Source organism: Caretta caretta, chromosome 1 (genome assembly GCF_965140235.1).
Source record: "Caretta caretta isolate rCarCar2 chromosome 1, rCarCar1.hap1, whole genome shotgun sequence".
Lineage (NCBI taxonomy): Eukaryota > Metazoa > Chordata > Testudines > Cheloniidae > Caretta > Caretta caretta.
The window spans coordinates 317,870,835-317,895,889 of record NC_134206.1 but is presented as its reverse complement, the minus strand read 5'-3'; the positions used below and the strand labels follow the sequence as shown (position 1 = coordinate 317,895,889).

General features: G+C 47.4%; 1 protein-coding gene and 1 long non-coding RNA gene across 5 annotated transcripts; one reads left to right on the top strand and one right to left on the bottom strand.

The window, feature by feature from the left end:
* Window positions 1–1,803: 1,803 nt before the first annotated feature.
* Window positions 1,804–7,118, bottom strand: PIM3 (Pim-3 proto-oncogene, serine/threonine kinase). Its single transcript, XM_048836827.2, has 6 exons — window positions 6,533–7,118; window positions 5,987–6,096; window positions 5,756–5,806; window positions 4,985–5,348; window positions 3,527–3,703; window positions 1,804–3,413 (listed from the first exon to the last, which is right to left on the bottom strand). The coding sequence occupies exons 1-6, from the start codon at window positions 6,615–6,617 to the stop codon at window positions 3,229–3,231; spliced, it is 972 nt and encodes a 323-aa protein (XP_048692784.1). The 5' UTR covers window positions 6,618–7,118; the 3' UTR covers window positions 1,804–3,228.
* A 119-nt stretch (window positions 7,119–7,237) lies between these two features.
* Window positions 7,238–15,516, top strand: LOC125630632 (uncharacterized). 4 transcript variants are annotated; one of them, XR_007354727.2, is made up of 5 exons: window positions 7,238–7,324; window positions 10,095–10,309; window positions 10,740–10,862; window positions 13,268–14,231; window positions 14,894–15,516. It is a non-coding gene; the product is annotated as an uncharacterized LOC125630632 (long non-coding RNA). The 4 variants fall into 4 exon arrangements; XR_007354726.2 differs by lacking the exon at window positions 7,238–7,324 and adding an exon at window positions 7,371–8,401; XR_012666564.1 differs by lacking the exon at window positions 10,095–10,309.
* The last annotated feature ends 9,539 nt before the right edge of the window (window positions 15,517–25,055 follow it).

Here is a 25,055-nt window from a genome sequence, read left to right as displayed (position 1 = left end):
AAAATGTACATGTGGAAAATGTAGACAGTCCCCAATTCAGACATTCATTTGACACTTAATAGATTTACAACTATGCTTTTAGGGTTGCTTTTTTGGTATCCCTTTGAAACTTACTCATAATGGTAGGCCTCACTGACACCACTCTCAACAGCTGCTGGTATGTATGAAGCTACTGGAGTGGAAATGTTAATTATCATCAGCTACTGGAATTTCTCTAGGGACTACTTGTGGCCGGACATGTGCTTCTCTAAAGAACTTCAAAAGGCTTTTGGAATACATCTTACAACCAAAAACAGTTGTCTGAACGATTGCAAAAGAGAAAACCCTCAGGTTCTAGCCTTAATGTTCTTTTCATAGTGTATGATTTGTAAAGTCTCTCAGTTTCCCTGGATGTAAGTTATTTAAATAATGTTGGTTTCAGAGTAGCAGTCATGTTAGTCTCTATCTGAAAAAAAAGAACAGGAGTACTTGTGACACCTTAGAGACTGACTCATTTATTTGAGCATAAACTTTTGTGAGCTACAGCTCACTTCATTGAATGAGCTGTAGCTCACGAAAGCTTATGCTCAAATAAGTGTGTCAGTCTCTAAAGGTGCCACAAGTACTCCTGTTCTTTTTGCGAATACAGACTAACACAGCTGCTACTCTGAAACCTGAAATAATTAGAATACCGCTTTATGAAGAGAAAGACCTGAACTCCTTTCATATCTATTTCCATCACAAAACTGCAAGAAAATATGTGTCCTTCCCACTTTTGCTTTACCTCCTGCTAGTCAGTGGCATTTACAGTCTAACCTTATTAACCTCAAGAGTTTGACCTTATGTCAGAGAGGATGATTGCCCACAGGAAACCTAAATATCAGTGAATGACCTGGCAGAAGACAGGGCTCCCAGGAAAGGAAAATAAAGCTTGTTGAGGGGTGGGAGCAGGGGGGGAGAAGCAAAAAAGTTTTAAAGTCCTGACTTTCACTATTATCATAGGTATTGCATAGTAGCGCTTCAACGTAGTAACCTATAACGTGGCTTTTTATAATAGTGGAATCTTGCAGTCAAACTTCACAAGCTTCAAAAAAGTGGGCATTTCTGCTTCTCTTCACCCCTAATTAACTGATTATTCAATAAAACAAGAAGGCTGAATTTGATATTCACTTGTTTCCATGGCAATCACAACCCTAGGCTTGATTTCATTATTGGCCCATATATTGTGAAACTGGGCTATCACATTTGCTTCCAAACATAAAATTTGAAATAGTAGGGGGAATATTGTATTTTGAGTAGTTTGCTGGCTAACTTCTCTGAATCAAAAGTGTTCATGTTCTCAAAAGTGTATTAGTTGAAACTGCCATCCTTTCTTGGACTCATTGTACAGATTGATGCACAGGAAATTTTTCCTCTCCCAAAATGGGGGTAAAGTTACTTTCCACTACATCCAGTTGTGAAATAGTAACCCATAATTAAGTGGGAAAAGGCTTCTTTGTTATGGTTTAGGAGGGTGTTAACAATAGTTGAAGTACCAGCATATTCAAAATCCATAAGTAGTGGTTAATTTCTTTTGTGATGTTCTATATAGCAGCATCATTTTTGTTTTTTGAAGGAAATTCACATAGATGTAGTCAAAGTGAGTGTGTCTGAACAAATAGGAACAGTTTGAAAAGAAGATTGGCTAGAGCCTATTAATTCTCTGGCTCAGCTGCTGGAGCCCCTTAAAGTTATGTTCTTCAAATATTTATAATATAACCGCTTTCTTCCCTGTGTGGTCTGAAATGTAATTCTGAGTACAAGTGAATACACAATACAGTACTGTTATATACAAAAAAAGTTTAATTGAAATACCTGTATAAAAAATATGATCTCCATACATTTCACACTGTTAAACAGAAGGAAAAAAATCCAAATCCAAGCTGCACAAATGCAACCAGATCACAGAAACACAGCTATTAAAATAAATTAAGGTTTATGACTCTGCCACCCTACCTTCCAGAGCCAATACACAAAGACTGTACAATGTCAATAATTTAAAACCCTTCCAAATAGCGTTACTTTACATTTCTGGTACAATACCAGATGAAGGCATACTAAACTTTAAAAAGTCATTCTATTTCCCTTAAATTAGACTTTGTACAACAACAATTTTCCATCTTCCAACAGAAACTGGTAAAGTCAGAAAAAAAATTTGTTTTGTTTTTTGAACAAAAGTTAACAGGAATGCAGAAAAGAGTGTCATGGGCAAACCACTAGAATTCCCATGGGGGAGGGGGAAAGCAGTGTTGAATATAACTCTAACCAAATAAATTAAGCAAATAAATAGCCACAGTTGAAACTGTGGGAGGTCTTCTAAAACTTCAAACAAATAAATAAAAAACTGTATAATACATGGGAAAACCAAATTTACATAAACACATTATACAGGTATGGAAAAAAGTAAAGTCCTTGAATATTGCATTGATTGTGCATTTAAACATGCCCATACATACTTTAAGACTCGCAGGTTGACAAAAGGAGGGGGCGGAGGGAGGGTGGGATTGAGAAAGGGGCTTCGCATGCCCAGTGGTAAAGATGATAAAAAAAAAAAATAAATAAAAGAAACCAAGAGTGAATGTTCCTGATAAAAAAGCTGATATACCTGTTCATATTTGTATGCAGTCTACAGGAAATATTTTGGAGCAGCAGAGGTGGGTTCGGGGGTGGGACAGGGACTGGAAGGAGTGAAATGTCTGTGTTCAAGTATTCCATCACCAGTGGATGGGACTACTTCATTCAATCACCGAACATGTTCTCCAATGCATCATAGGAGCTGCTTCCTCCAGCACTCAGTCTAAAGGGAGCAAAATCCTATAATGAACTGGATCTTCTTTGGACATACACAGCTCAAAAAAGAAAGTCCCACTGAAGCAGCTTTCAAAAAGGCACTCAAAAGCAAATAAAAATCTAGTCCAGGCTCTATGAGAGCAAAAAAGTTTACCATGTATTCAAGAGGTCACTGCTTTCTTAATAAGGTCAGTCTTTTGACTAAGTACTGGCCTGCAACTCCCAAACAACAGCGTTTCCAAAGGAAATTTCTCATTCCAAAGCAGAAACCAGCAAAAGGGGAAAATAAAATCAAGTCCCTCAGACAAAGATTCAACTACAGAATAATTAATGCATTTTTCTAGCCCCTCCTACGTATTGGCAGCAGCACTGTGGTCTTTCTGCTTGTAGCTCCCCTCCCATTGCGAGGTCCTTAGTGTTTCACAGACTCTCATTGCTTGAACTTGTGCTAGATACATCAGTATCAAGGGTCCGTAGCCTTATGTCACAGTCCTCAGACTTCACTACTTCAGATTTGTGCATCCATGCATGGTCAAAAATTTGTTCAAGTGTTGGTCTGTCTGAAGGCCTCAGTGAAAGGCACCATTTGATCAGCTGCTGACATTCTGAAACAGATGAGTTAAACAGACATTAAACTAGAAAGCAAAAAGAACCTCAAACAGAAAATCACCCAGTATCATGAATTAAGTGTTAGTAATTTTTTGGTGTTTGAGCTCACCAGGTGATATTCTTCTCCTGAAGTATAACCGTCCTCTCAAGATCTCTTCGTCTTGTTCAAAAGGGATGTCTCCACAAACCATATCAAACAGGAGCACTCCCAAGGACCACACTGTTGCTGACCTCCCATGGTATCTGTGGTATCGGATCCACTCTGGAGGACTGTACACTCTTGTTCCTACAAATGAAAAACACAACACCCCCCCCCACAACATAAGCAAACTAAGTTTTATTTTCTCCCTTAACATTTTAGTTGAGCTGCACATTCATATCAAACCACACAAGACTAAAAAATTCTAAATATTCAAAAATCATAGTGGGCCAAATTCATCCCCAGTGAAAGTCCAGAGAGTCTGGCTACAGTTACACCATGAATACATTTAGACCCTTAGCTTGTGCTGTTCTGTTGTGATGAATAACAGGGCTTCCATCAGCTGACTGTTTACTAAAGCATGGCTCCCTTTCACTGACCATGTGGTGTCTACAGCATCACACCGAAAATAGACACAAAAGGACAAAGGGAAGGGGGGGGGGGGGAGGAGAAGAGAATCAGAAGGTGAACCTCAGGTCTACCTTATTACATACAGCTAATCGGCTTTATCCAATTCCAAGACAGTGTGAACAAAATACAGACTTGCTCACAAACAAGTATTTCAGAATAATTAAAAAAGGCTATTCCGCCGCTCTGAAAAGGCTTTTAGAAACCGCCCTCCCTTGGCACTAGGCTGTTCCTTGGATACCAAACAAAAACTGGAATTTGTGATGCTGACGGTCACATGGCCAGGAGGTTCGGGTTTCACAACAAAACAGATGTTAAGTGCAGCAGCTGACAACAGAGAAGGGGAGGGGGAAGTCCCTCATCTATATCAGGCACACTCACAGCAAGGGAAAAAAAAAAAACCAAAAACAAACAAAAAATAATCCACAAAAAACCCCCCAGCTCTTCCATCTATGTGCAAGAAGCATTTCAGTTTTCCTATATTAAAAAAAGCCAGAATTTAAGTCATTTAAGGGGCATATATAATTTATCCCAGGATTTTAAATCTCCAATGCAGGCATCAGCTGGGTTGTGAGTAATTCGTTCAGATTACAAGTCAAATACATGCATTGCATATAACACAGATGGGAACGCCTGGCGCTGGTGAAGCCTCAATGTAAACAGATCGCCCTCTAGGAAAAATGCCTTTTCCAAGGTAGGGAAATATAAACTGCTGCGTCACTGCCTGAAATCGCTTCTTTCCTACTCAACAGATCACCCCCAAGCGCCTCCGGGGCACAGGTGTAAATTACCCGCAGATCCATTACCAGCTACTGCAGCTGCAGAGCCACCTTTTGTTGTTGTCAGGAGCTAAGAAAGTGACTAACAACCACGCCGGGAGAGCGCACCGGGTAAGCTCCGGCGCAGGGCTTTGCTGTCTCACCCGCAGGGAGGCATTTTGGGGATGGGAGGGGCACATACCATCGAAGTCGGTGTAGACAGTGTCCTTAAGGATGGCTCCGGAGCCGAAGTCGATCAGCTTGAGCTCGCCCGTCCTGAGATCCACCAGCAGGTTCTCGTCCTTGATGTCCCTGTGCACCACGCCGCAGGTGTAGCAGTGGCGCACCGCCTCCAGGACCTGCCGGAAAAAGCCCCGGGCCGTCTCCTCGTCCAGGGCCCCCTTCTCGGTGATGAAGTCGAAGAGATCCTTCACCAGCTCGGGCCGCTCCATGATGATCAGGTAGCCGTCGGGTCGCTCGTACCAGTCCAGCAGCTTGATGACCCCTCTGAAGCCGGAGCCCACCTTCTTCAGCAGGACGATCTCCAAGGGCACCATCGCTCCGCTCTGGGCAGCGCAAAGAGGCAAGGGCCGCGGTCACTCACCGGGCAGCCCAGGCGGGGAAGCCAGCCAGCCTCCCGCCCGTCCCCACACGCGCACTCCGCCGGGTGGAGGCGCACACACACCCCGCGCGCTGGGCACCGAGTCTCCCGCAGCAGCGCGGGGGCTGGGGAAGTCCAGCGCCGCTCCGCTGGGGGGCTCCGCGGCTGCCGCAGTCAGAGAGGGAGGAGCCGCGGGAGGAAACCCCGCCAAAATCCCCCCCCCCAGCTGTAAACAGTAACACAGGGGCGGGCGGGGGACCCAGCCCTCTCGCCACCCAAACAATAGCCACCCAGGGTGACTGCCGGGCGGGCGGCTCCCAGCCTCTCTCGCACCCACCGCGCGGTTACACCCGCTCCCCGGCGAATACTTACGATGGTGCCCCACTCGGTTACTCGCTCCTTCACCACATGCTTCACGGCCACCTGGGGGGAGAGAGACCAGGCGCCGTCAGAGCGGGGTGGGGGAAAGCCTTCCCCGCTCTGCAGCGGCGGAGAGGGCTGGGGCGGCTGCGACGCGCGACCCTGCAGCCACGCACACGCCGCCCCGAGCAGACAGCAAGACACAACTACGCAGCCATGAATAGCCCCCCCCCTTCTCCTTACCGGCAAGCCGTCGGCTATCCGGGTCCCCGCGTACACGGTGCCGAAGCCCCCGCTGCCCAGCACGGAGCCCACCTGGTAGAGTTTATCGAAGGGCTCCTTCTCCGATTTCGCTAGAAACGGGAAAACAAATTAAGAGTGGGGGGTTGGAGTCGCTCTATTATTAAGAAGGCAGGACACGAAGCAGGCGAGAGGAAGCCCGGCCAGGGGAGCCGCATGGCTGTTCACACCGGCACATGCAGCTCTTCGTCCTAAACCTAGCGAGCAAGGGGAAACCAGGCGGGTTTTGGTGCGACACGACAGCAGCGATCCGACAAGCAGCCACCCAGAGCCAAAATATCCAACACGCCCCACTGGGAGGGACGCGGACGCCGCGCACTCTCCCATAACAACCCAGCGAACAGGGGAGCTGTGCCCATCCCTACGCGGCGATACGCTAGCGGGGAATGTGACAGCCGAGAAATCCTCGGAGCTTGCAAACTCCCCATTAAAAAGCGACGGGCACCGCACCGTGGCTGGGTCACAACGAGCGAGTCGCTAACTGCGTACCTGGTTGGAGGATTTTCACCGGCAAGTGATCCATGCTGGTGGGGTTGCAAATGTGAGCGAGGGAGCCAAACTTGGAGAGCAACATCTTCCAGAGGAGCCGGGGGAAGGGGGAGGAAAGAGATCCTACAGCGAAACGTAGAGAGTGTCCTCCGGGCTAATTATTCAATTAACGATCTGCTGGGAAGGAGCGGCGCGATCTCCTGCCCGACCCGGGAGGGGAGCTGCGAAGCGGCTGCCTGGGCTCCTGCTCTGCTCTCCCCAGTCCACCAGCAGCAGTTGATGTTGTAGCAGAGGGTGGCAGACGCCTCCAGAAATAAACAGCCACAAAGAATCCAAGCTGAAGCGGCGTGGAGCCCGTCGACAAAAAGCAATCAATAACGAGGGCGATGCTCTGCTTCTCCCACCGCCCAGCGCAGCTGAAACGCAACCCCAGATGCCAGCGGGGCTGCAGAGAAAGTGGGTAAAATCCGCCCCGGCGAGAAGGACGCTTGCTCGGGGCCGCTGGGTGACTGCGAATTCAATCCAGCGCCGCAGTGAAGCCGTACCCCTGATGCAGCAGCAGCGCAGCCTTCTCGGTGCCTGCTCACTTCTGAGCTCAATTACAGCAGGAGCTGCCTCTTAACTCTCAATGTTTTGGTGCGGGGAAGAGAGATACAAATATCCCTCCGCGGGGGAGTGGGAAAACACCTCGTTGTGCCTTCCGGAGTTCTTCCCCTCCCCTAGAGCACAGCGCGCTGGGATGTCTTCGCGCGGTCTCCGGCTCTGGCGGGGACTGCAGAGTCCCAGCCCACAGTAAATACAAGGGACGGGGGGACTGGAACTACTTATTTGTAGTAATAGACGCGCACAGTTACACTGTCTGAAATTCTCATCACACGCTACCAAAAAAAAGGGGGGGGGGGCAGAGCAAGATTCTGTAATTTGCATTAACTTTATCAGTCAGCCAATGAAGGGCCACCTTTTCAAAGGAGGTATCGGGCAGTGGCCAATCAGGAAGAGGGTTTATTTGCATATGCTTAAGTGAGGCCAGGCGCGCAGGGCGGGAATTCCTAGGCGCGCCTTTCTCCTCATTTCTCCTTTCTCCCGGCTGCGCTGGGGAAAGGTCACTCTGCGCCGAGCTGAGACACTGCGTCTGGCGCTGGGGTGGGAGGGAGATAAGGGGAAAGAGCAACAGCAACAGCAGCCGCCGCCATGATCACCGTTGTGGGGACACCGGGAAGGGGAGGGCTGTATCCATTTTGCTCCTTTGATGAAGCCGCCCAAACACCGTTTAGAAACCTGCTTATTTATAGCGCAGTGTTCACCGGCATAACACATCCTGCTCCCTTGCCTATTCTAGCTTCATTTGTGCCCGCCCTCTTTCTGCTGTGATTTCTTACTCCTCTCTCTCCCGGGCTGGCTGAGCTGCACCGCGCTTGGCGGTGGAGTTTGCTCCCCAGAGCCTGGGTCCGAGCCCTTCAGCCTGCGCCCCTGGGTCTCGGCTGCAGGGGGTCTTTGTATGGCCGCATCTGTTGTATGAAAGCCCGCGTGCGTTAGGGGGAGCTAATGGGATTCCCTGATACACACTGGGAGACTTCGGTATGTTAGACCCGAGCCTGCCCTTGAACGGCGACGAGCCCCTTCCTAGCTAGGCGTAGGTTAAAAATTGCAAGAAGCGCATGTGCTCCCCCCTCCCCGGTTCGCAGGGCTGGAAATCCGCACAGACGCTGCAATGTCACACGCTGGATCCCGTGCGTGTGTCTCAGGCACCTCTTGACGTCTGGCGCGGGCTGAGATTGAAAGGCAGCTCCTTTCCCATCAGAGTCCACAGAGGGCGCTGAGGCAACGAGAAATCATCCCCGGGAAAGCCGCATGGCGTCCTCAGGCGGGGTAGGCGCTCAGAGATGCTGCCAAGTCTCACTCAGCTGGGAGGCAAATCTAGATTAATTTTAAGGCAGTTTTTAGAAACACCTCTCTCCTGAAGAAGGAATTTACAGCTTGTTTCAGTGAGAACTAACTTCACTGAGTTTCTGCCATTTCCACCGAAACTGGAACAGCTTAAGCTAGGCCCTGCCTACAGGCTCAGGTTGGTTTAGGGCTTGTTGGCCAGTTCTGTCTAGAGACCAGTCCTTATTGCATTTGGTGGGTAGAGACAGTTGGATAGCAGTTTTAGGGACTACTTAAACTCTGCTTCCCAGTTACTGGTAACTGGGCTAGAGTTGCAGCAGCTATAGTCTAAGGGCTTGTCTTCACTGACATCACTGCAGCAGTTCGTTGGAGTTAGTACAATTGAGTTACTGCACTTCAAAACAACACTGGAATTAAGCACACAGTGATTTGATTAGCAGCACAGAGTGATTGGATTAGCAGAATGATTGGATTAGTTGATGAGCAGTTTTAACCCAAGCTGCTGCTTCCCCTCAGCATTACTAGGGCCTTGTCCATACTAAAAATTTAGGTTGACCCAGCTCCATCATTCAGGGGTGTGAAAAATCCACCCAGAGCGGCATCGGACCTAAGCCCTGTTGTAGATAGCATGTACACAAAATTCTTCTGTTGAGCTAGCTATCCCTTTTTAGGGAGGTGGAGTAACTACGCAGTCGGTGTAGGTTGTGTCACACTGAAGTACTACAATGCAGTGCTATAGTTGTGCCACTGTAGCGTTTCAAGTGTAGACAAGCCCTAGCTCAAGCATCAGCATCACTCAAATTTCAAAGCCCCCAGTTCCCCACCCTCGACAGGAAAATTCACACCCCTGAATGATGCAGTTAAACCGACTTAATCCCTAGTGTAGACAGTACTAGGTAAATGGGAGAATTCTCCCATTGACCTAACTACTGTCTCTTGGAGAGGTGGATTACCTATGCCGAAGTGAGGGCTACTCCTGTCGGCGTAGGTAGTGTCTTCACTGAAACTGCTTGTGATTCATGAACCTGGGGAAGATAAGTGTCTGAATGCCTAAATTGAGTGTGGGGCCTGAAACAAAACAAAACAAAACGATGAGGGGGGGAAGATTGCCCTCCCTTATGACTTTTAGCCTAGTGGCTAGGAGGCTCAACTGGGATATGGGAATCCCCGGTTCAAGTCCTCCCTACTACTACTGAAGAAGTACAGAGAAGAGAAACAAAAATTATTAGGAGTCTGGAAAAGCTTCCATATGAGGAGAGATTAAAAAGACGGGGACTGTTCATTTTAGGAAAGAGATGATTAAGGGGGGATATGTTAGAGGCACAGTTGCCAACTTTCATATGCTAAATAAGCACCCCGACTTTCTCAATAAGCCAAAAACTAAGCTAATCCCATTTCAAAACAAGCCAATCCCTAAGAACCTCAACACTCTATGTAACTAGATCCCCTCGGCATGTAGTCTGAAACTGTGGTTGGCCCACTGTGCACCCCTGACTCTCTTCCCCGCTTGCCCGTGCTTGCCACTTTCCCCTGCTTCCCCTCCCCCTGCCACTGCTTTCCAGGAGCCAATAAAAAAAAATGAAGCAACAAGCTACAAGGCAAAAACTACCCAACAAGCAACTCACAAGCCAATTAAGCCAAAAAAAATGCCCAATTTCTGTGTTTTTTCCTGCAGGTTTGGCATGTCTGGTTAGAGGTCTATATAATCATGAATGGTGTGGAGAAAGTGTATAAGGAACTGTTATGTATCCCTTCACGTAACACAAGAACTGAGGGTCACCCAATGAAATTAATAGCAGCAGGTTTAAAACAGACATAAGGAAGCACTTCTTCACACAATGCGCAGTCAACCTGTGGAACTCATTGCCTGGGATGTTGTGAAGACCACAGGTGCCAACTTTCCAAAGTGCCAGGGGGTGCTTGACGCCTGGCTCTGCCCCCGGCCCTGCCCCCACCCCCACTCCACTTCTTTACCCAAGACCCCACTCTCCCCAACTTCTTCACGCCCGGCTTCACCCCTTTCCCCGAGCATGCCACATCCTCTCTCCTCCCCCTCCCTCCCAGCCTCCTGCACGCTGCAAAACAGCAAATTGTGATGGGCGGGAGGTGCAGGGAGGGAGGGGGAGGCGCTGTTGGCCGTTGCGAGCCATTGGAGAGATGGGGGGGGAGGTGGTACGGGGGAGGGGTGGCTTAGAGCCACAGCCCGGCCACAATAAGACCCGGGTGGGCAGTTGTGGGGAATCACGGTGGACCCTCCACCTGCCTGCAGTGTTGGGGGGTGGGATTGAGAACAGCCCTCATCCATGTCCCCAACCTGCAGGTCCTTGCCTGGCCGAGGGCACGTGGAGGGTCTGCGATGCCGCGCGGGCTCCTCACAGCTCCTCGTGCGGATCTCCCCGATGAGGTTCTGGTGGGGGGTGCCTCGGAGCCTCAGCCCCGCCAGGTAAGTAGAGCCCTGCAAATCCACGGATATCTGCAGACAGTGGATGCGGATATCTGCAGTCTGATGCGAATACACATTTCTGTATCTGCGCAGGATTCTATAATCCTTCCATATTGTTTGTGCTGCTCCTTTTCGTCTGCCTCAGAAAGTTCATTTCCATAGCCCTGAACAATTGCAACTGTAGGAAACCTATATAAACTATTTTTGCCTTATTTGAATGTTGTTTTTCAACTGTAAATTGGAAGCAATTCAATGGTATTATGCTAATCTGTTCTTTGGTGTACAAATAATTTTTTGTGCACAAGGGTCCTTGACAAGCGTCAGTTGTGGTATACAGTAATATGGGAATACCGTGCAAGGTTCTGCCTGCTGCCTAGGAACAATAACTGACTCAAACTTTGTTCTTAGTTATTACAGGGTATCTAGGTTCAATTTGCTGTGCTACAGCATCAGGTACGTCTAATAAAATTGTATTGGCCCAACTATAGTGCTCCAGTGTAGGTAGGGTAGTTGGTGTAGAGAGTTCCTGTGTGAGATAGCCAATAGGTGGATGTTATATAGCCTGACTACAAGAAATGGTGGGGAAAATGGGCTTCCAGTGTGAAAAGCTCCAGCTGAAGTTGATGAGAGCTAGGAGTGTTCAGTACCTCTGAAAAATAGGACCCAATTTCTCCAGAGATGTAGGGCCTGTGCTCTAACTTGCACGCCAACAAGTGGTTATGGGACTGTGCATGAGGCAATGCAGGCTATACTTGTTTACAGGTGCTAGAGAGTGAGCTTCCCCCCAATGTCCCTTAGAAGCGTTATGCCTGCTCCTAATCTTTGCAATTGTAATTTCTCCAGCACTTTACCTGGCCCTGCCCTTGCTGTCAACTCTGTGTAGTTCAGGCTGCTAGACTGTACATAACTCCTGTGTGTTTTTTAGAAAAGACAAGCAACTGCATAAAAACGAGTGCATACATAGCAAATAAGAATGTAACAGGAAAAAATACGGAAACGCTTGTTATGCCTCTTTTTTGAGCTCACTCCCAAAAAAGGTTGTCTTTGAATTTCTACAGTGTTATTGCTATAGCTGACCAGTACAAATTACTTTGTTCTTTATGGTTACCCCTACCCCATATAATAATTTAAGCTGAAAAGGAAAATACAATTTATATTTTGTCTTCAAATGAAATCTTCATCATAAATCCCATAATAGCTGTCAATCGACTCCAACAGCAGTAGGGCAGCCAAAATGTGTTCTGGGTTACAAACCTTTTTGGCAGTTGCATTGTGTATTTAGATGGACTGATGGCGCAGTCATAACCTCTGATAATTCTTCCAGTGTCTACCTTCTCTTGACCGTCATTGCTTCCATCTTATTTAGACTGAACTTCAGTCATTTAATTGTTGCCTAGGTCCATATCCTCATCATGCACATGGCAAAATAAAATAAAACCCACCACCTTTCAGGTGAAAAGGATATATGGAGCTGAGTATCATTAGCAGTAGACTGATGTCAGCAAGGTAGTGATGCCTCACAATCCCTCCGTGTGACCTCAGATACACATTTAGCAAGAAAAGTGTCAATGAAATCTTGCAGAATCGTGCATGATAGGGCCTTTATGGTAGATGAACAACCTCTCAGACCTGCCATTTGAGATTTCTCAGAAAGGAAAAACATGGTCTTATGGGAGAATAACACTTTCCATCTCTGTCTGTGAGATCTGGCAGGTCACCAATACTTTGTAGTTGATGATGTCAAGGTCTGCCTATAGAATTCACTGAAAGTCACTGAGAATACTTTTATAGGAATCTGGGAAGGAAGATGACATCAGAATTGCCATACTACAGTCTTCCCAATAATCGTCTCTAAAAATGATAAGTTTGAGGAAGCTCAGTGATTGCCAAAGAAATAACTTTTTCACCTGAATGACCTTGTCAGTTACTGATCAAGAAGCCATCACTTGGCTTTAACATCCGTGACCTTTTGGGAGGTTATTAAGAAGGTTGTAGTACGGCAGCTCCAGATTCTTTTGGTTTCCTATCAGTCTACTTTTAGGCCTGGACATAGTACAGACACTGCATTAGCTACCTTGGTAAGTTATCTTTTGGCAATGGACAAAAGTCAGAGGTCCATGTCCCTTTGATTAATCTTATACTCTGATAATTAATCTGATACTGTTGACTGATCTGCCTGCAAGATCTGGCAGACGTGGATGGGACTGTTCTTCAGTAATGTCATTATTTCCTTTCTGAGAAGTGAGTCTAAAGGGCCTGCTCAATTTTTTAAGTGTTATTGGAATCACGTCTGTCCAGATGGATACATTAACTCCATTCATAACGGTGCTTAAACCTCCACATAGTTTTTTCCCAACTATGAGAGAGTCTTGCCGGTTCTAACCTTCTTTCCTCTGTTCATCCAGAGCCTCTCTGAATGAAACAGCTGAAACTACTAGTGAAGAAGGCACCTCTTCCACAACATGAGTCTCAGCCCTGGTCTACACTACGAGTTTAGGTCGAATTTAGCAATGTTAGATTGATTTAACCCTGCACCCGTCCACACAACGAAGCCATTTTTGTCGACTTAATGGGCTCTTAAAATTTATTTCTGTACTTCTTCCTGATGAGGGGATTAGCACTGAAATCGACATTGCCGGGTTGAATTTGGGTTAGTGTGGACGGAATTCGACAGTATTGGCCTCCGGGAGCAATCCCACAGTGCTCCATTGTGACCTCTCTGGACAGCACTCTCAATACGGATACACTAGCCAGGTACACAGGAAAAGCCCCGCAAACTTTTGAATTTCATTTCCTGTTTGGCCACCGTGGCATGACCACGCAGAGCTCATCAGCAGAGATGACCATGGAGTTCCAGAATCGCAAAAGAGCTCCAGCATGGACTGAACGGGAGGTACTGGATCTGATCGCTGTATGGGGAGATGAATCCGTGCTATCAGAACTCCATTCCAAAAGACGAAATGCCAAAATATTTGAAAAAAATCTCCACGGGCATGAAGGACAGAGGCTATCACAGGGTCCCCCAGCAGTGCCACGTGAAACTTAAGGAGCTCAGGCAAGCCTACCAAAAAACCCAAGAGGCAAACGCCCGCTCGGGGTCAGAGCCCCAGACATGCCGCTTCTATGATGAGCTGCATGTAGTTCTAGGGGGTGCCCCTACAACTACCCCACACCTGTACGTGGACTCCTGCAAGGGAGTCTCACGCAACAGGGATGAGGATTTGCTGGACGAGGAAGATAGCGCACACCAGGCAAGCGGAGAAACCATTCTTCTCGACAGCCAAGAACTGTTTATCACCCTGGAGCCAATACCCTCCCAACCTTCTCAACCCAGGCTTCCGCACCTTGAAGGCAGAGAAGGCGTCTCTGGTGAGTGTACGTTTGTAAATATAATACACAGTTTAAAAGCAAGCGTGTTTAATGATTAATTTGCCCTGAAGACTTGAAATGCATTCATGGCCAGTGCAGTTATTGGAAAAGTCTGTTAACATGTCTGGGGATGGGGCAGAATTCCTCCAGGGACATCTCAGTGAAGCTGTCCTGGGGTTACTCCCAAAGCCTTTGCAAAAGGTTTCTGGGGAGGGCAGCCTTATTGCATCCTCCATGGTAGGACACTACCACAGCAGGCCAGTAGCACATAGTCTGGAATCATTGCATAAGAAAGCATGGCAGCGTGTGGTCCCGGTGTTTGCTGGCATTCAAGCAACATCTGTTCTTTATCTCTCTTTGGTATCCTCAGAAGAGTGGTATCATTCATGGTCACCTGGTTGAAATAGAGGAATTTTATTAAGGGGACATCAAAGGTGGCCGTCCCTGCTGGGCTGTTTGCCTGTGGCTGAAAAGAAATCATCCCCACTGTTAGCCACGCAGTGGGGGGAGAGGTGAAGCGATCATCCCAGAGAATTGGATGTGTGTGGGGCGGGGGGGTGAGTTGGGTTTGTGTTGCACGTTAACCCGAAAACATCAGCCCCTCCTTTTAAATGGCCAATGTGTCTTTTTCAATTTTAATCTCCCTTTTTTTCCTCCCGCAGCTGCAAATGTTTCAACCCTGTGACTAGCATCTCTGTCCCAAAGACTAGCGCAGATAAGAAGGCGAAATAAATGCACTCAAAATGAAATGTTCTCTGAGCTCATGCAGTCCACCCAAACTGAAAGAGCCCAGCAGAATGCATGGAGGCAGACAATGGCAGAGTCCAGGAAAGCACAAAATGAATGCAAGGACAGGAGGGACGCGCAAGAGGATAGATGGCTGGAGAAACAGTCGAGGTGCTGGGATCAAGAGAAAAGGTGGCGGCAGCATGATGAAAGGAGGCAGGATGCAATGCTGAGGCTACTGGAGGATCAAACTGATATGCTTCGGTGTATGGTTGAGGTGCAGGAAAGGCACAGACCGCCACTGCAGCCCCTGTGTAACCAACTGCCCTCCTCCCCAAGTTCCATAGCCTCCTCACCCATACGCCCAAGAATGTGGGACGGGAGACTCTGGGCACCCAACCACGCCACCCCAGAGGACTGCCCAATCAACAGAAAACTGGCATTCAGTAAGTTTTGAAGTGCAGTGTGGCCTTGTCCTTCCCTCCTCCCGTCCTCCTGCACCCCTCTCAGGCTACCTTGGCAGTTATCCCCCTATTTGTGTGACAAATTAATAAAGAATGCATGAATTTGAAACAACAATGACTTTATTGCCTCTGCAAGCGCTGATTGAAGGGGGGACGGGAGGGTGGCTGGCTTACAGGGAAGTAGAGTGAACCAAGGGGGTGGGTTTTCATCAAGGAGAAACAAACAGAACTCTCACACCGTAGCCTGGTCAGCCATGAAACTGGTTTTCAAAGCTTCTCTGATGCGCAGGGCGCTCTGCTGTGCTCTTCTAACCGCCCTGGTGTCTGGCTGCGCATAATCAGCGGCCAGGTGATTTGCCTCAACTTCCCACCCTGCCATAAATGTCTCCCCCTTACTCTCACAGATATTGTGGAGCACACAGCAAGCAGTAATAACAATGGGAATATTGGTTTCGCTGAGGTCTAACTGAGTCAGTAAACTGCACCAGCATGCTTTTAAATGTCCAAATGCACATTCTACCACCATTCTGCACTTGCTCAGCCTATAGTTGAACAGCTCCTGACTACTGTCCAGGGTGCCTGTGTATGGCTTCATGAGCCATAGCATTAAGGGGTAGGCTGGGTCCCCAAGGATAACTATAGACATTTCAACATCCCCAACGGTTATTTTCTGGTTTGGAAAGTGAATCCCTTGCTGCAGCTGTTCATACATACCAGAGTTCCTGAAGATGTGAGCGTCATGTACCTTTCCCAGCCATCCCACGCTGATGTTGGTGAAAGGTCCCTTGTGATTCACCAGTGCTTGCAGCACCTTTGAAAAGTACCCCTTGTGGTTTATGTACTGGTTGGCAAGGTGCTCCGGTCCCAAGATAGGGATATGCGTTCCATCTATGGCCCCATCACAGTTAGGGAATCCCACTGCAGCAAAGCCATCCACTATGACCTGCACATTTCCCAGAGTCAGTACTCTTGATAGCAGCAGCTCAGTGATTGCATTGGCTGCTTGGATCACAGCAGCCCCCACAGTAGATTTGCCCACTCCAAATTGATTCCTGACTGACCAGTAGCTGTCTGGCGTTGCAAGCTTCCAGAGGGCTATCACCACTCACTTGTCAACTGTGAGGGCTGCTCTCATCTTGGTATTCTTGAGCTTCAGGGCAGGAGAAAGCAAGTCACAAAGTTCCATGAAAGTGCCCTTACGCATGCGAAAGTTTCGGAGCCACTGGGAATCATCCCAGACCTGCAACACTATGCAGTCCTACCAGTCTGTGCTTGTTTCCTGGCCCCAGAATTGGCGTTCCACAGCATGAGCCTGCCCCATTGCCCCCAGGATGGCCAAATTGCTGGGGCCTGTGCTTTGAGAGAAGTCTGTGTCCATGTCTTCATCACTCTCATCACTGCGCTGCCATTGCCTGCTTTTGCAGGTTCTGGTTCTGCATATACTGCATGATAATGTGTGAGGTGTTTACAATGCTCATAACTGTCGCAGTGATCTGAGTGGGCTCCATGCTTGCCGTGGTATGGCATCTGCAGGAGAGCAAGAGAGCAGAGTTGCAGGGGAAGCGGTGGTTGAATGACCAGTTTTGCAGACCTACTGCACCGTCTGCTGCCAGGACACAACAGCTGAGCAGGCTGCATTCTTGCCGGGGTATGGCGAGACAAGAGCAGCTGAGCAGAGTTGCAGCGGAAGTAGCCCTGCGAGACCACCAGGACAGCAGAGTGGCAGTGGAAGCAGTGGATAACAACTGTCATATAGAGGACCTGCAAGGTGGATTCATAGCATCAGGAGAGCAGAGTGGCAGCAGAAGCGGTTGTTCGATGATGATGGTTTGCAGTCCTACTGCATCATCTGCTGAAAGCAGTATGGTGCCTGCATGGAAAAAAGGTGTGAAATGATTGTCTGCCGTTGCTTTCACGGAGGGAGGGGCGACTGACGACATGTACCCAAAACCACCTGCGACAATATTTTTGCCCCATCAGGCACTGGGAGCTTAACCCAGAATTCCAATGGGCGGCGGAGACTGCGGGAATTGTGGGATAGCTACCCACAGTGCAACACTCTGAAAGTCGACGCTAGCCTCGGTACTGTGGATGCACTCCGCCGACTTAATGTGCTTAGTGGGGACACACAATCGACTGTATAAAATCGCTTTCTAAAAAATCAACTTCTATAAATTCGACTTCTATAAATTTCGTAGTGTAGACATACCCTCAGTCTCTTCTTTGAGTCACATTTCACATTGATTCATAGATTCATAGATACTAAGGTCAGAAGGGACCATTATGATCATCTAGTCTGACCTCCTGCACAACGCAGGCCACAGAATTTCACCCACCCACTCCTGCGAAAAACCTCTCACCTATGTCTGAGCTATTGAAGTCCTCAAATCGTGGTTTAAAGACTTCAAGGAGCAGAGAATCCTCCAGCAAGTGACCCGTGCCCCATGCTATAGAGGAACACTATTTTCTTGGTGCATATTTAACCAGGTGGAATATTCCTGCTTGGAAAACAAAACAAAACCAAACTTATGATAGTTATATTTATATATTATTGACAGTATATCCACCTTTGTACATACATGCGTGTTCTTGGATTCACCACATGCAAATAGAAATCTGACTAAATGTTTAATTTGCTTTATTTGATATTCTAACTGCTGCTTTTACGATGTTGTTATGTACACAATATTCAGAGAAATGTTAATGTCAGTAATCTAATTAGCTGTTTGAGACAAGGGCTTCATGAATACAATCATAATTTGAATGCTATAGAAGCAACTCTCCTTTGAGACTGACAATAATTAGTAGTCTGCCTAATCAGCAAATAAAGTTTTCAGAATTATATGACCTGATTGCAAAAGATGTATGTTTTAGCAGAAGCTGGATCTTTGGGAGATATCTTAGTACACCAATCAATGATTCTACAAAACAAGCTGATATATACAAATGTCATCATTTACAGTGTGGGTAGTGGGGAGCACAAATACACTTTTACATGGAGTGTTTACTATCCAGATGAATCTATCAGTCTACATTCTCTGTTCAGGCAGAGTTATGTTCAGTGTATGACCAGAGAGGTGTGGGCAGAGGAGACAGTAACCCCAGTACATTATCTTCATCACACCTAGCCTCTGCCCCCTCAAGAATTAAATCCTAGGGAGTAGCATGTGAAGTCAAGAATCAGACTTTTCAGATGATATTCTTTATGGTCACACAATTGTTATTAATTGTCACTTGCATAGTGACAGACGATGAAAGTAATTGTAAATAAGGAATCATTATCCTGTGAGGGTGTTTCTAGCAGGGTTCCATGGGTTCTGTTCTTGGTCCAGTGCTATTCAATACCTTCACTAATGATATGGAAGACAATATAACATCCTTTTTTGCTAGTAAAATTTGTAGGTGACACAAATATCAGTGGAGTGGTAAATAATGATGGGATTTGGGTGAGTTATATGGACCAACAGGATCTCTTGATAAGGTGATCATATTTGAACAACATACATTTTAACACTACCAAATGCAAAATCATATATCTAAGAACAAAGAACGTAGATTAGTCTTAAAATATGGAAGTTAGTGTCCTGAAATGCAGTGACAATGCAAAGAACTTGGGGGTCATGGTATATAATCAACTGAACATAAGCTCCCAATGTGATGATATAGCTAAGAGGGAGAACATGATCCTTGGATGTACAAGCAGGGGGATATCAAGCAGGAGTAGGGAAGTGGTATTACCTCTGTATACAGCAGGGGTCGGTAACCTTTGGAATGCGGCCCTCCAGGGAAAGTCCTGGTGGGCCAAGCCAGTTTGTTTACCTGCCGCATCCGCAGGTTCAGCTGATCGCAGCTCACACTGGCCGCAGTTCACCGCTCCAAGCCAATGGGGGCTGCGGGAAGCGGTGCAGGCCGAGGGATGTGCTGGCCGCCCTTCCCGCAGCCCCCAATGGCCTGGAGTGGCGAACCGTGGCCAGTGGGAGCTGCGATCGGCCAAACTTCTGGACGCAGCAGGTAAACAAACCAGCCCAGCTGGCCAGGGGCTTTCCCTGGTGGGCTGCGTGTGAGAGGTTGCCAACCTCTGGTGTACAGCATTAGTGAGACCATTGCTGGAATAATGTGTTCAAAACGGATGTTGAAAAATTGGAAAATATTCAAAAAAGAGATACAAGAATGATTCAGGGTTTGGAAATCATACCTTATGGTGACAGTCTTAAGATCAGTCTATTTAGTTTATCCAAGAGAAGGTTAAGGGGTGACTTAACTGATATCTATAAATATCTGTATGGGGAAGAGTTTTCTGATATTAGGCAGCACTTTAATTTAGCAGAACAAAGTGCATCAAGATTCACTGGTTGGAAGCTGAACCCAGACAAATTCATACTAGAAATAAGGCACTTTTTTTTTTTTAATGGTGAGAGTAATTAACCATTGGAACAATTTACCTAGAGATGGGTGGATTCTCTATCATTTGAAGTCTTAAATCAAGAGCGGATGTCTTTCTAAAAGATACACTCAAAGATACAGCTCAAACAGAAGTTATGGGTGTGATGCAGAAATGTAATGGGTGAGGTTCGATGGCATATCATATGTAGGAGGTCAGGTTGGATGAACATAATGGTCCCTTTTGGTATTAATGTCTATGAGCATGTCCATTTATAAAACTGATCAAGTCCTATGGCCTAATTCTCCACTGTTTTACATCTGTGTTAGTGTAATACCAGTGCTGGAATAATGTGTGCAGTATTTGTCACCCAATCCAAAAAGATTATTGCAGAACTATAGGGGGCTCAGAAAAGGGTGATGAGAATGATTAGAGACATGGAAAAATCTCTCATATAAAAAGAGATTGCTTTATCTTAAAAAGAAGAAGACTAAGAGGGGAAATGGTACCATTGCGGAGAGTGGACCAGATGATATGTCTGGAGGGAGAAAGCAGAAGGAGACTCCGCTGGTTGGAAGGCATGAGATGCGCTGTCCTGAGATGGGGGGTTCCACGACCACCACTCCCAAGAGAAGGAGGCGGGTGGTGGTGGTCGGGGACTCTCTACTCCGGGGGACTGAGTCATCTATCTGGCCCCCTGACCGGGAAAACCGAGAAGTCTGCTGCTTGCCGGGGGCTAAAATTCGCGATGTGACGGAGAGACTGCCGAGACTCATCAAGCCCTCGGATTGCTACCCCTTCCTGCTTCTCCACGTGGGCACCAATGATACTGCCAAGAATGACCTTGAGCGGATCACTGCGGACTACGTGGCTCTGGGAAGAAGGATAAAAGAGTTTGAGGCGCAAGTGGTGTTCTCGTCCATCCTCCCCGTGGAAGGAAAAGGCCTGGGTAGGAACCGTCGAATAGTGGAAGTCAACGAATGGCTACACAGGTGGTGTCGGAGAGAAGGCTTTGGATTCTTTGACCATGGGATGGTGTTCCATGAAGGAGGAGTGCTGGGCAGAGACGGGCTCCACCTTACGAAGAGAGGGAAGAGCATCTTTGCGAGCAGGCTGGCTAACCTAGTGAGGAGGGCTTTAAACTAGGTTCACCGGGGGAAGGAGACCAAAGCCCTGAGGTAAGTGGGAAAGCAGGATACCGGGAGGAAGCACAGGGAGGAATGTCTGTGAGGGGAGGGCTCCTGCCTCATACTGAGAATGAGGGGCAATCAGCAGGTTATCTCAAGTGCTTATATAGGAATGCACAAAGCCTTGGAAACAAGCAGGGAGAACTGGAGGTCCTGGTGATGTCAAGGAATTATGACGTGATTGGAATAACAGAGACTTGGTGGGATAACTCACATGACTGGAGTACTGTCATGGATGGTTATAAACTGTTCAGGAAGGACAGGCAGGGCAGAAAAGGTGGGGGAGTAGCACTGTATGTAAGGGAGCAGTATGACTGCTCAGAGCTCCGGTACGAAACTGCAGAAAAACCTGAGTGTCTCTGGATTAAGTTTAGAAGTGTGTGCAACAAGAGTGATGTAGTGGTGGGAGTCTGCTATAGACCACCGGACCAGGGGGATGAGGTGGGTGAGGCTTTCTTCCGGCAGCTCGCGGAAGCTACTAGATCGCATGCCCTGGTTCTCATGGGTGACTTTAATTTTCCTGATATCTGCTGGGAGAGCAATACAGCGGTGCATAGACAATCCAGGAAGTTTTTGGAAAGCATAGGGGACAATTTCCTGGTGCAAGTGCTAGAGGAGCCAACTAGGGGGGGAGCTTTTCTTGACCTGCTGCTCACAAACCAGGAAGAATTAGTAGGGGAAGCAAAAGTGGATGGGAATCTGGGAGGCAGTGACCATGAGTTGGTTGAGTTCAGGATCCTGACACAGGGAAGAAAGGTAAGCAGCAGGATACGGACCCTGGACTTCAGGAAAGCAGACTTAAACTCCCTCAGGGAACGGATGGGTAGGATCCCCTGGGGGACTAACATGAAGGGGAAAGGAGTCCAGGAGAGCTGGCTGTATTTCAAGGAATCCCTGTTGAGGTTACAGGGACAAACCATCCCGATGTGTCGAAAGAATAGTAAATATGGCAGGCGACCAGCTTGGCTTAACGGTGAAATCCTAGCGGATCTTAAGCATAAAAAAGAAGCTTACAAGAAGTGGAAGGTTGGACATATGACCAGGGAAGAGTATAAAAATATTGCTCGGGCATGTAGGAATGTTATCAGGAGGGCCAAATCGCACCTGGAGCTGCAGCTAGCGAGAGATGTTAAGAGTAACAAGAAGGGTTTCTTCAGGTATGTTGGCAACAAGAAGAAAGCCAAGGAAAGTGTGGGCCCCTTAATGAGTGAGGGAGGCAACCTAGTGACAGAGGATGTGGAAAAAGCTAATGTACTCAATGCTTTTTTTGCCTCTGTCTTCACGAACAAGGTCAGCTCCCAGACTGCTGCGCTGGGCATAACAACATGGGTAATAGATGGCCAGCCCTCTGTGGAGAAAGAGGTGGTTAGGGACTATTTAGAAAAGCTGGACGTGCACAAGTCCATGGGGCCGGACGAGTTGCATCCGAGAGTGCTAAAGGAACTGGCGGCTGTGATTGCAGAGCCATTGGCCATTATCTTTGAAAACTCGTGGCGAACGGGGGAAGTCCCGGATGACTGGAAAAAGGCTAATGTAGTGCCAATCTTTAAAAAAGGGAAGAAGGAGGATCCTGGGAACTACAGGCCGGTGAGCCTCACTTCAGTCCCTGGAAAAATAATGGAGCAGGTCCTCAAAGAATCAATCCTGAAGCACTTACATGAGAGGAAAGGGATCAGGAACAGTCAGCATGGATTCACCAAGGGAAGGTCATGCCTGACTAATCTAATCGCCTTCTATGATGAGATTACTGGTTCTGTGGATGAAGGGAAAGCAGTGGATGTATTGTATCTTGACTTTAGCAAAGCTTTTGACACGGTCTCCCACAGTATTCTTGTCAGCAAGTTAAAGAAGTATGGGCTGGATGAATGCACTATAAGGTGGGTTGAAAGTTGGCTAGATTGTCGGGCTCAACGGGTAGTGATCAATGGCTCCATGTCTAGTTGGCATCCGGTGTCAAGTGGAGTGCCCCAGGGGTCGGTCCTGGGGCCGGTTTTGTTCAATATCTTCATAAATGATCTGGAGGACGGTGTGGATTGCACTCTCAGCAAATTTGCGGATGATACTAAACTGGGAGGAGTAGTAGATATGCTGGAGGGCAGGGATAGGATACAGAGGGACCTAGACAAATTGGAGGATTGGGCCAAAAGAAATCTGATGAGGTTCAATAAGGATAAGTGCAGGGTTCTGCACTTAGGATGGAAGAACCCAATGCACAGCTACAGACTAGGGACCGAATGGCTAGGCAGCAGTTCTGCGGAAAAGGACCTAGGGGTGACAGTGGACGAGAAGCTGGATATGAGTCAGCAGTGTGCCCTTGTTGCCAAGAAGGCCAATGGCATTTTGGGATGTATAAGTAGGGGCATAGCGAGCAGATCGAGGGACGTGATCATCCCCCTCTATTCGACATTGGTGAGGCCTCATCTGGAGTACTGTGTCCAGTTTTGGGCCCCACACTACAAGAAGGATGTGGATAAATTGGAGAGAGTCCAGCGAAGGGCAACAAAAATTATTAGGGGTCTGGAACACATGAGTTATGAGGAGAGGCTGAGGGAACTGGGATTGTTTAGTCTGCGGAAGAGAAGAATGAGGGGGGATTTGATAGCTGCTTTCAACTACCTGAGAGGTAGTTCCAGAGAGGATGGTTCTAGACTATTGTCAGTGGTGGAAGAGGACAGGACAAGGAGTAATGGTCTCAAGTTGCAGTGGGGGAGGTTTAGGTTGGATATTAGGAAAAACTTTTTCACTAGGAGGGTGGTGAAACACTGGAATGCGTTGCCTAGGGAGGTGGTGTAATCTCCTTCCTTAGAAGTTTTTAAGGTCAGGCTTGACAAAGCCCTGGCTGGGATGATTTAATTGGGGATGGGTCCTGCTTTTGAGCAGGGGCTTGGACTAGATGACCTCCTGAGGTCCCTTCCAACCCTGATATTCTATGATTCTATGAAATGGGAAAAATATAAATAAAATAATCAATGTTCTAAAGAAGGTAGATCAGGAAATTCTGTTCTTTGTCCCATAACACATGAGCAAGGAGACACTTAGTGAAGTTAAATGTTGGCAGATTTGAAGCTAATAAAGGGATATAATTTTTTCACACATGTAATTAGGTTAGAACTTTCTCCCAGCAGGCAGCTGACCTGCCAGGAAATGTCTGTACCTACTGCAGGCAGTTCTGTGGTTCCAGGATGACTCCTGAGTCATCTCAGGACCCGTATGTAAATCTGTGGTGGAGATCATCCTCGAATTGAGGGAGCACCGAGGACGATGAATTAGACCAGTGGTGGAAACCTGCGGCCTTCGGGCCATACGCAGCCCGTCAGGGTAATCTGCTGGCGAGCCGCGAGACAGTTTGTTTACATTTACAATGGAAGCTGCGGGAAGCGGCGCGGGCCACAGGGATGTGCTGGCTGCCACTTCCCGCAGCTCCCATTGGCCAGGAACGGTGAACCACAGCCACTGAGAGCTGTGGGTGGCCGTGCAAATATAAACAAACTGCCTGGTGGTCCCACCAGTGGATTACCCTGATGGGCCACGTGCGGCCCATGGGCCATAGGTTGCCCACCACTGAATAAGACTGTGGAGCTCATTGCCATTGGAAGTCATTGAGGCTAAGAACTTAGCGAGATTCATAAAATATCCAGAGTTGTCACAATTAATGGCAATTTTTGGAAGGTCTATTAAACCTCACTTTTGAGGGTTTAAGCCAATCTCTAACTATTAGAAAACAGATTGAGACCGAATGTGGCTGCAGATTATCCCGTATCTGCCTACTGTGGGGTTCTTATACGTTTCTCTGAAGCATCTACTATTGGCTACTGTCAGAGACAGAATACCTAGATTGACCTCAGGTCTGATCCAGTATGGAAGTTCCTAGGTTCCTGTATTAGCCAGTGTAACTCCCTTGACTTCAGTGGAGTTATACCAAAAGTGGTGTAATGAAGTGGAGACTCAGCCCAGAATCTTTAGTCCAAAGAGACTGTGTCTAACATACGAGGTACGAGGGGTAAAAGACTGTCTTTGCATTCAGAGATGATCCAAAGATGCTAAAATAAGGCTCAAAATCTGATTC